The 12,570-nt window shown below is 27.2% G+C and overlaps 1 protein-coding gene across 2 annotated transcripts in view; it reads left to right on the top strand.

Annotated features, from left to right (window-relative positions):
• The window catches only part of LOC112454058 (thyrotropin-releasing hormone-degrading ectoenzyme-like), a 12,163-nt gene extending 2,471 nt beyond the window's left edge, over nt 1-9,692 (top strand). For both annotated transcript variants that reach the window (XM_025015247.1, XM_025015248.1), the window contains exons 3-13: nt 379-864; nt 2,114-2,300; nt 2,615-2,777; nt 3,043-3,124; nt 4,051-4,388; nt 5,107-5,384; nt 6,946-7,127; nt 7,265-7,594; nt 7,693-7,762; nt 7,974-8,066; nt 9,396-9,692. In XM_025015247.1, the coding sequence (XP_024871015.1) occupies nt 379-864; nt 2,114-2,300; nt 2,615-2,777; nt 3,043-3,124; nt 4,051-4,388; nt 5,107-5,384; nt 6,946-7,127; nt 7,265-7,594; nt 7,693-7,762; nt 7,974-8,066; nt 9,396-9,554 (2,368 nt within the window). In that variant the 3' untranslated portion in view covers nt 9,555-9,692. The remainder of the gene's footprint in view (nt 1-378; nt 865-2,113; nt 2,301-2,614; nt 2,778-3,042; nt 3,125-4,050; nt 4,389-5,106; nt 5,385-6,945; nt 7,128-7,264; nt 7,595-7,692; nt 7,763-7,973; nt 8,067-9,395) is intronic.
• Nucleotides 9,693-12,570: the final 2,878 nt, after the last annotated feature.

Below are 12,570 nucleotides of genomic sequence, written 5' to 3' on the forward strand. Positions count from 1 at the left end.
GAAACTGTCCATTTTTTTTACATTTTGCCTGAGGAAATATTTATTCAGTGACCTAAAAAGTACTACATATTTCAAATTCAGCCATTTTTGCCGAGGCCCATTTTCATGATGTTTATAGTGTGGGGTCATCCTTTTATATTAAATTACATACTATAAAAACATTGTTAGATATATATTATAGTATAGTACACTTTTTAATAGAATAATATATCGATATAAATTAATAATAAAAAATGCAGACAATAATATTATAAAAAAATATTATTTTTTTATTGTAACATATAATCGTATTTCGTTGCTCCTATGCCATATATTAATATACTAATAACACATATTAATAATTTATTATTATATTGAAAACATTGTTAAAACTCATAGATGGTTCGTCACAACACATAATTCGGCTACTGGAATAAGACGAACGTTTCCATGTTGGGATGAGCCAAGAATAAAGGCTAGATTTAAAATTATTGTACAGCACCATATAAATTACACAGCTTTATCTAATACGCTTGGTTATACGAGAGAAGTCGATGTTAATGATGGCATTGTACAAACATATTTTGAAGAAACTCCTGCAATACCCATTTATCTCGTAGCTATAGTGTTGTGCAATTTTCCTTATACAAATATATTTGAGAACTTGAGAGACTGGCAACGGTTTGAAATGAATGCGATCTTGAGAAGCAGACCACTATTTATACATAATGATTTAATATTCGCACGTCACGTCATTGCAAATATTACGCGCTATTTCCAAGACGAATGGAGGCAATGGAGGGTGTTTCCAATGCAAGAACATGTCGCGGTTCCAGGTTTGATAGATGACGGCATGACGACAAAGTGGGAACTTACATTTTACAGGTAAATATATGATTAGATATTTTTCACCAACAATTAAACATCCATAACATATAATATTATTTTTACTCTTTACAACTAAATAATTTAAAAATTTGTATATTTTTATTGTGTTAAACTGGTTATTAATACATTTATACATATATAATGTATAGTGATACATAACCGTGCCATATAAATTTTGTTTCTATCACTGAGTTTTGTTGAATCAACTAAACCGCTTGTTTGGATATAAGCAAACAAATTTTTTAATTAATATAACACAAAATTTAATTAACACAACAAAAAATTAAGTTATGTAACAATTTAGTTAATACAACAACAAAAAGTTTGTTTGAAATAAGTTTAATGTTACAAAAACAAACTTTTTTGTTATATTAACTAAATTGTTATATAATTGATTCAACAAAATAGGGTTTTCAGTGTAAAAAAATCAAATTTATTTTATAACCAAAATGATAAAAAAATTTACTAACATAATTTTAGTACAAAATATACATTTGTTTTATTTAGTTGATTAATTAGAATATAAAAGGAGTCATGTCTATTAAAATTATCCTTTTATATGTATACTTATGTATACATTTTAAAGAAAAGACTGACTGCTGATTCTAAGACTCAGTGAAATATCGAGACTTTTAATGTTGAAGGTACTGTCGATATTCATCGATGACATACATGTCACAATAGATAAATGGTTTGTGGTTGTTTAAAAAAATATGTGACAATACAAGATGTTTAATAATTATAAAACATTTTTAATAGTTAGGATTATTTTTGTATAATAATTGGCCAATTTATTTTAACATTTTTGTATATATGCTATTATCTTACAGCAATGACAGATATTTGATAAAAGTTGTAAATAAATTTTTAAAAATATTTGATATTTCTTGCGAACATTTCGCTAGGAATTGTGGTAGGCTCAAACGTAATCATACTATTTAAAGTATAAACAAAGAAAAGTTGTATGTAAGATTTTAAATATATTTTTTTATAAAGTTACATATTCAGACTAATGACTATTTTTTTGATAAATTGTGTAAATAATAAATTTGTATTTTTAAATAAAAATATAGCACAACTTTTCCTCATATCTCTTAAATAACCGCCTATCTAGCAATTCATTCTTAATTACATTAAATCTGATTATATAATATCAGAATAAAAGTAATTATGATGTAATAAAATTAAAAAAGCAATATTATATATAAGGCAACAAGATAATATGATAATTACAAATAATTTTCAGAGACGAAGATATTATTTATGATAAAGAGAAAGATAATATTGCCCGCAAAATGGACATAGCGTGTTTAATCGGACGTAAAATAGCACGACAATTGTTAAATTCTGAGACAAGTCCATCGTGGTGGAACCACTTCTGGTTAAATGAGGGTATTGCTGGAGTTCTTTTTACATCAAAAATCATTGATAAGGTTAATTGCTCATACATCTCTTATATTATTTTACTAAAAAATGGAATGTACACTTAGAACTAGGATTCCTGAAATCTCTCCTAAAATAATACTGGGAGAGATTTCAAGAATCCTTGTTCTAAGTGTTTTCAATGCTATCTACAAAATTGTAAATTACTTACTTTAAAAATGTTTTAGCATACTTTTAAGCTTAATGAAAAATATCAAAATACTGCAGTAACAGTGTACAAGTAGTGCATATTACTAGTTAAAGCATTCTCTCAAATTAAATATTCCATGATTACTCTCATCGTCATGTAAGCTTTTGTTTCTAGATTATTCCAAATTCTCGCATGTCGGATTTCTTCGTTGTCCAAATTCTGCAAGAATCTCTCTATTTAGACGGCCAAGGAATTATGAAACCTCTTACACCGTGGGAACGCACAGGCAACATATCTGATATTAATTCAATTTTCTCTTTCTCCTATTATATTAAAGGTAATATAAAAAAGTACATGATATAATTAAATAAAATTTAGAAAATTTTTAAACTATAACCAAATGGTAACCAAATCCATCTTCAATTTACTTATATTAGATATGGAAATGTTAATTTCTTAAAGTAAAATGGAAAAAATGTATAATGTACAAATAAACTGCATAATTAACTTTTTTTTTAATAAATGGTTTTTACAAATTTTTCATTGCTGTTAATAAATTTAGTTAACTACATCTAATTATTTTATAATGTTATTTGTTATAGCACCTGCTATATTGCGCATGGTGCTACATATAGTAGGCGAACAAGTGTTTTGGAATGGTATCGAAAAATATTTAAAAAAACAGTGAGTATATATTTCTGTTCTTATTGCTCTATATCTATATTGTCTTCAAGTTTTCCTCAAATTTGTATTTATTTATATTTATTTCTGTACCATTAACAAAAAACGTATCTTTTTTGCATTCAATATATATTACTTTTATTTCTCGTCGAATGTGATTCACTTCCCAAATATCAGGATGAACTTTAAAAACATCTTAATGACGTTTTATTGACGTTAGTAACGTTATTACTCTGCTACCTGAGTTATTATCTCTTTATCTATTTTTTTTCTACATGTTCATAACTTCGAGCTAATTTTTATTTTTGTTCTTGTTTTGGTTTTATGTTGACAATTTTTGATTATTTGTTTGATTAAATCTTTCTATTATATACTACTTCCTACTATTTTTATTCAATAATAGATTTAAGAATTTTTTGTTTTTATTTTGTTCCCTCTCTTATTTTTTACTTCTTTTACGTTTTTTACTAACTTACATTTCAATATTTTCTCCTAATTTCTTTATTATAATCTTTGCTATTATTTATCTTAATGTATTTTTTTTGTTTTTTTTTTTATGTTCAACTTATTTCAAAAATATTCTGTTAATTTTCTTTTCGTTACTTAATATCTAATCATGATTTTAATATTAATGTAATATGTTAATAACTCAAGTAAACTTCATTTACTTTGTAAGTGTAAATTTTTCTTAAAATTCATTCTTAAACAAGTTATATTAGATTGTATGTGTCATGTAAATTAGTTCTATCTTTTTCTCTGTAACTTTTTATTTTTTTGCAAATTAGAATTATATAAATTGTCATCAGCTGCCAACATACAGAAATAAATGAGCAACAAATTTTACTTTTTATGTAATATGTTTGTAATAACTATATGTGTTGTAATATACTGTGTCAACGTGTGATTAAATTTTGCGAAATTTCTATTAGATCAGCTACTTCGAAAGATTTCTGGGCTGCCGTGCAAATTGCTTATAATGAAACATCAGCACTTATATCATCAAAAATTAACATAACACAGATAATATATCCTTGGAGAAAACAAAGTCATTATCCTATTCTAAATGTAACATGCGATAAGAATGAAAACTCTTTTATCATAAGGTTGAAAAATCCATCCGAGACGTGGAGAATACCTTTGACATATACTAGGCAATCGAAAATCAATTTTGATACTTCTCCTGCTTCTATAGTTACATTCAAAGATAAGCTTAATATACCTGTGCCTTTAAAAGATGACTGGATAATATTAAACTTGCAACAAAGTGGTAAGTATTGAATATATAAATTTAAATTTGAAATGCATGTAATATAAATACATTGTGACTTCGAAAGCAGAATAATGATTAATTAAAGTATAGATTAGATCAAATAAATATTTTTTATTGTTTAAATATATTTATAGGTTTCAAGTTCTTTGTGTTAATTATTTTTTTATTTTAATAACATATTCTTTTCGTGTAACCAATCATTTTCTTTGATTTTTATTATTTGGCTTATATGTTTCTTAAGATTCTAGGCTTTATATTTATGTCACAGAGCGAATATATTATATTTTATCGAATAGAATATTTTAATGTCAACATATAGTAATTAAACATAAATTTTATTTCAGTTGCCGCAATTAGATTAGTACTTTTTTAGGAAAAATAGATTTAAACGATAGGTTTATAATATTTTTGTCACGTTAAATATATTTACTCAAAATTATGATGTGTTTTCTTATGATGTTAATTCTATTTTTACATAGCAAAACGCTTTTATAATATTTTCAAAGTATCTAATTACACTATTTTTAAACTTAGAGCATTTTAATAGTCATATCATGTTTCTTATTATCTTTCAACTTTTTATAAGTAATATACAATTCAACTAATATGTACACTTTATTGAACTTATGTACATGATGATAATGGTACCTTTCTTTTACCTGTTTTTTTCGGGAAAAGGTTTAATGTTCAATAATATTAATTTATATTATTACAGGATACTATCGTGTCAACTACGATACTGAGATTTGGCGAAGAATTGCATGTTACCTAAATTCTAAAAACTATAAAAATATTCATGTTCTTAACCGGGCTCAAATCATTGATGATGCGTTTTATTTTACCATGACGAGCCAGCTCAATGTCTCTATATTTTGGGAACTTACGAGTTACCTAGGGCAAGAGACAGAATATGCGGCATGGTATCCTATGATCAAAGTTCTTGAACGCATATCTTACATCCTCCCTTTTCCAAATAAAAGTGAATATTTCAAGGTAAAAGATGTTGCTCAAAAAAATTGTTATATCTAAACATTATATGCTTTGTAATGAAATAACAATTGTGACGTAAGATTTAATGAAATATCCCAGTAAATAAAATGTTAGCAACATGCATGCAGATTGGCAGCATAGGACCCCGCACAAACCTTATGGAAAATTGCACGGAGTACAAAACTATTATTAATGGTACAAATTAATACAAAATGGAAACTAATTTGTACCACTATTAATAATTTTATATAATCAACAAGTAATCCGATAGGTCTTGCTAGCTTGATAGATATCAGAGGTGTTCGGTACTTTTCTCGCACATGAGCACACATGGGTAGTGTGACAACGTTCGGAGTGGCGGAGTAGCGCGCTCTCTGCTTCTGCCGAGAACTTTTATTTTTTCAGTTCACAAATTAATAAATTAAAAATTAAACAATTTTCAAATTGCTCCATGGATTAAAATTCAGAGTAAAGAACAGGGCAAGGAAAGCCGTAACAGGATGTTCGTGTTAAATTATTATTTTTAGTAGACAATTATTCCAACCATAGTAAACGGCGCGCCGACAAATCATCAGACTTGAAACACAATTTTTGTTGGAGTAGTAAAATCCCCTCTCACCCCCTCCCCGTTACGATTTAATTTATGATGCTAAGCATCTAAGAACTGTGTTTCAAGTTTAACGATTTGTCGGCGCACAGTTTACTATGATTGGAATAATTGTCTGTTAAAAATAATAATTCAACACGAACATCCTGTTACGGCTTTCCTCGCTCTATTCTTCACTCTAAATGAAAATTAAACGTTTGACTAAGATAATAGTACATGGGATCATATTGATGCAGTTGATCCTAAGTAACGCCAATTACATAAAATTTCGGCCTTTAAATGGCCGCCATTTTGAATAGGGGTATCGTAGCGACTAAAACTGGTGGGATTTCGTCTTTAAAAGACCTTTCAAATATGCCCTCACTTGACCCTGAGTACCTTTAAAATTTTTAACTCCCATCTCGCACCCGCGCACCTGGAGATGAGAAATGATTGACGTTCATGCTAAAAGATAGCTCCTTTGAAGTATTGAACACGTATATATATATATATATTTTACCGTTTTTCAATATTTTTATTTTTACAAAAGTTATTTAGGGATTTCAACACTTTTGATAAACTTTGTATGATAAAAAAATCAAACAATTTTCTAATTATGTTAAATCTATTTTTTTTTAATTGTATTCTTTGTCCTAGAACACCACACTGAGTAGCACACCATGTTTGTTTTAAAAATGCCCAATGTTCCTACAAACTTAACGATAAATGACCCATCGAATCGACGTCTATCGATTCGATGGGTCATTTATCGCTGAGAAGGTAAATAAACTTTTGTTCTCTTTCTATGATTCCCCATGCTACCGTTTAGTAGACGTATGGCTATACCTAATTGATAGATGTGATTAACACAGTGTGGTATTTTAGAGTTAAGAACACGTATATATTCGCATGTTACATAACGTTCTCAGAGAAAATCAATAATTTAATAAACAATTTTTGTAATTTTACAATGTTTAGACGATGATACTCGAACAATTAAAATCGCTCCTTGGAACATTAGAATACTCAGATGAATCAAACGATGATTATTTAATGGAATGTTTAAGGCAAGAAGCTGTAAAATGGGCATGCGTTCTCAATGATTCTAACTGCAAGACAACGGCCTTGAATAAACTGCAACGGCAGTTAACAGATCTCGTGTAATTTACGCTTAAATGTTCTTTATTAACCATGCATTAATATTACTTATTACAATGCTTGATAGAGTATTTTATAAAAATATTTGAAATAAACATGTAAGATTCTCTAAACTAAATTTTATAACTTGTCTTTTCAGATTTCGAATCTCGCCGGGGTGGAAAAAATGGACATATTGTAATGGTTTATCGATAGCAAATAAAGCTGTTTTAACAAGTGTGTGTCAGATGTATATGTATGAAACTCTATTCCAAAGAGAACGAAAAAGTTTAGAATTCCTGGCTTGTTCTAAACATTTTTATATAAATTTCATCATGAAATCAGAAGATTATAATGAAACTATTTTCAAAACTATAAAAGAAAATGACATTGATAATATTAAATTTTTTCATTACAATGTTGCGAAACATGCAAGAGATAACTCAGTACTTGATCATATATTAGAAAATTGGGAGAGAGCAAAACCCATGTAAATTATTTTCTTCCGTATAAATATATTCTGGTTGTAATCATGAAAGCATATCGTATATGTATACAAATTAAAAATCATTTGTTTTACTTTTACAGAGAAATTAGTACAACTATAGCATTAATTGATATTATAAACCACGTATATTCTAAGGAACAACTTGATAAGGTAATATCTACATTATTGCAACTTACATGTTATCTTTTGATTTTATTAAGCTTACATATTTTTGTGTATTCTCAGCATAATCTATTTATCATGACAAAATAAGTTTGTAAAAATAACTTTAAAAACCTGCAGCAGCAAGTGTATATTCTATATGAAACTAGTATTATTTTATAGATATATTGAATAGTAAAATAATCTGTGTATGTTTTAGATACCGGAATTTGTAAGGAACATGAAGATAGAATCACTGTTAGAACTCACTGTTTCTCCTAATCGGTCCTGTAACTCAAAATTATTTAAAGAGGTAAAAATTTATACAGGGTGTACATACCAGACCACCTTTCCCACCCAATTTTCTCGTAAATGTTAAGCCTCATATTCTATCCGAGGAATCGAATAATGATATTTTCGTTTTCCGGAACTGATCGGGAGTAGTGACTACTATAATACGGTAAACTCTATTGTATATTTAGATTTTTAATGGAAACATATGGCGTGTAGTGTATCGTTGGATAGATCTTAAAAAAAAACATCTTTTATTGGAACATAATCACGACATCTCCAACCATTGAGGAGAAACAACTGGAAAACTGAATATGGTGATGGTATCGAATAATAATAAAGTTTCATATCCGAAACAAGAAATATTACTTTTATTAAGCCTTACAAATGTTCAATATGTCTTCCATCTTAATTTAAACAAAAACGGATTCTGTCTTTGATTGTTCGAGAAGCATGCCCATCGCTAAACGTGATGCAAAAGTCTTTCGAGCTATAGATAACATCAGAAACAGAATCTGTTTTTATTTAAATCAAGATGGAAAGCACATTTGTGAGGTTTAATATAAGTAATATTTTTTAATTGAGATATGAAACTTCGTTATTATTGCAACACCATCATCATTCAGTTTTCCAGTCGTTTCTCCACAACGGTTAGAGATATCGCGATTATGTTCCAATAAAAGATGTTTTTTTTTCCAAGATCTATCCAACGATACTCTACACGACACATATGTTTCCATTCAAAATTTTAAAGTTGAGCGCAGTAGCCACTACTTCTGGTCAGCTCCGGAAAGCGAAAGTATCCTCATTCGTTCTTCGAATAGGATATAGGGCCTATCTTGGGGCCTATAGTATTTCTCCCCAATTTCCTCTCATCGTTTACAAAAAAATTGGGTGCGACGGATGCGACGGGTGGTCTGATACATCCTGTATATATAAATTTGAAAGTATTACACATTTACAAAAAAACATGTCATCAACATTTATTATTAAACTTGTGCAACTCTGTATATCACACACACAAACTTGATTACACATCTATGACAATACATATAATTCTCAACACAAAATTTATTCTCCTATCAAATTATGTAACATAATTATTATTTTAAATTTAATTAATTTTGCTAAATCACAAACTCACACACAAACATATGCATGTGTACACATATACATGGGCACGTAATAGATATACATGCAATATATTTTGTAGCCGCATTAAACCTGTAAAAATATTGTAAATATTATCTCTTATAATTCCAAAATCATTTATTTGTTGACAACATATGGAATAAATTATTAATTTATTTGTAATATATTAATATATTAACAATTTAAAATTATTTTATAGATCCGTGAATGTATGAGAAATAGCGCAACTAAACTAATTTCGGATATTGACAAAAAGATTGATGTACGTTTGTCTCAAATCGAGAATCAAAAAAACACTTTTATTTCCGTGTTTGGAAACAACTCAACCGGCCGAAAAATAGAAGACTGCAATGCTTGAATCATATTGTATTCAATTACATCTAAAACGTAAAGTAAGGCAACAGAATTATGGATTTTTTTAAAAATTGCCATCAAACATTTCTATATATCTCTTATGTTACTCCATTATTCATTTAAATTTATATATTGTTTATTCATTCATTGTCCATTATATATGAATTTTATAGTTACTCCTATATTGACGTAGAATATCTTAAATATTATTATAGTAAGAGTTACCGGTTATTTTAATATACATATACATGTACATACATATATATATGTTTATATGTGCGTATATATATAAATATAATTTATTGTTTAATGTAATAACTTCTACAAATATATATATTGGTGCATATATGTATATAATAAAATTGGTAATAATTATTAATACAATTAATAAATATAATAATATTAATAGGTTATTTATATTACTAATGTATTATGTTAATACATATTATTATATATTTTAGTCAATAATAATACACAATTATTGATGTATTAATATAATAAATATACGATTGTTATATCAATAGCATAATAAAAATATTAATAAAATATTAATAATATATATTAACACATTATATTATGTAATATTCAGTTTAAAAAACCGAATATTTATTTTTAGTTTTAATATTTTTAATTTTATAATAATGTTTATGATATATTATTTAAATTAAATTGTATTTCTTTATGTTAGAAATTTAATTTTTTATATTAATATTACACACTTTTCTTTATTCATATTTATAATTTATGTAATATATTAATTTTTGGCATTTTTATATATAGTGTTTGAAAATGTAATGTGTTTATTCCTGATTTATACAATAAAGTATTTTATTCTTATGCTATACAGCTTCTTTCTTTTTGTAATAGTTTTTTCTTTATCATCTGATTCATCTCTAGTATAGAGTTGAGATAGTTAAAATTTTATACAACTGACAAAAGAAATATACGGGGGTGTCTTTTTCCATCTTTAATGCATTTTTAATATATTTTGCTCTAGATCAAAATAAAGGATATATATTTTTATATATCTAAGGATATCTAAAGGATATATATTTTGAAAATTTCGAAGCTACTGATTGAAACAATGTACAACGTTGATACAGATATGTCTGATCCAATCGACATATCTATTTAGATGTAATTTATATATATGCTTAATTTGTAAAATTCATAATACATCCATGTGTGTATAAATAATTTCATAACATTGTAAATAGATTGTTAAATATAAATGAAGATGTCTCTCTCTAGAATTTCTAGTTCGGACGGCAAAAATAAAATAATCAATATCAATACATTATATACAATCACAGAATAAGTCTTTATTTTATCACGATAGTTTATTGTATTACGAAATCTGTACAATAAGAGGTGTAACATTTGACCTAAACTGAGGATCGGAGAAAAGCAATGTATAAAGAATAATCTGAAGTACATGCTGCTATCTGATGCGTCTAGCCGAAATACAAATTACAGTTACACATAATTACAAAGTACAGTTGTATACCATTAAACTACACGAATCTCAAAAACACCTCGTCGTGAACTTAATCGTAATGGAATATTCGATTGTAATGGAATATATATACAAAATTGTTATAATATTGTCCTTTCTTTACAAATATTTACTTTAAATTTCATGTTTCTTTTCCTTCTAATCTAGGTTTATTTCTACAAACACCATTGTTTAGAAAAATATCATGAAATTATTAAAATTACTATTCAATATAATGTTCATTATGGCATCTGTTTCTAAAAAAATGTTTATCACTGAAGTTTGCGCCAAAAGTAATTGGCCTAATTGCTGCTTGCCGAATAATACAATACCAAAGCATTATAAAATTTGGTTAAATGTAGACGTTGAAATTAATATCTTCCATGGCAAATCCATTGTCAACATCACCATTTACGAACAAACGAGTACAATATTCTTGCATTCAATGTATTTGGATATAATTAAAATTAAAATAATTGAAAATATTGATATGTATGAAAGGACCAAACATATCGCAAATCGAGAAAATCTTTACTTTGAGGAAATAGAAATTGTGGTTATTTATTTTGACTATGTACTAACACCTGGTAATTATAATCTAAATATGGAATACATAGATGTTAAATCTGATATGAATAACCCCATCAAAGGTGGTTTCTTCAAGACTCCATTTATAAATAAAAAAAGAGATAGAGAGTGAGTAGATTTAACAATTTTCCATGCTGTTGTTTAGTAGCATGGGTACACCCAGTTGATAGATGTGATTAACACAGTGTGGTGTTTTAGGGTTAAGTACACGTATATGTTCGCATGTTACATAACGTTCTCAGAGAAAATCAATAACTCAATAAAAAATTATAATTTTACAATGTTTAGACGATGATACTCGAACAATTAAAATCGCTTCTTGGAACAATAAAATACTCAGACGAATCAAACGACAGTTATTTAATGGAATGTTTAAGGCAAGAAGCTGTAAAATAGGCATGCGTTCTCAATGATTCTAGTTGCAAAACAATGGTCTTGAATAAATTACAACAGCACTTAACATACGTGTAATTTACGCTTAAATGTTTTTTATTAACCATACATTTATACTACTTACAATGCTTGATAGAGCATTTTATACAAATATTTGAAATATACATGTAAGATTCTCTAAACTAAATTTTACAACTTGTCTTTTCAGATTTCAAATCTGGCCGGGGTGGAAGAAATGGACATATTGTAATGGTTTATTGATAGCTAATAAAACTGATGTTTTAAAAAGTGTATATCATATGTTCTTTAAATATGATCCGACTGATCCTTTATACCGAAGACAACCAAAAAATTTAGAATTCCTGGCTTGTTCTAAACATTTTTACATAAATTCCATTATCATGAAATCAGAATTTTATAAAGAATATTTTAAGGAGATATTTGAAGATATAAGAAAAGAGCCTCTTGATAATATTAACTTTTTTTCATTACAATGTTGCAAAACATGCAAGAGATAACTTAGTACTTGATCATATTTTAGAAA

The sequence above is a fragment of the Temnothorax curvispinosus genome, unplaced genomic scaffold (assembly GCF_003070985.1).
Source record: "Temnothorax curvispinosus isolate PA1 unplaced genomic scaffold, ASM307098v1 QBEX01004775.1, whole genome shotgun sequence".
Classification (NCBI taxonomy): domain Eukaryota; kingdom Metazoa; phylum Arthropoda; class Insecta; order Hymenoptera; family Formicidae; genus Temnothorax; species Temnothorax curvispinosus.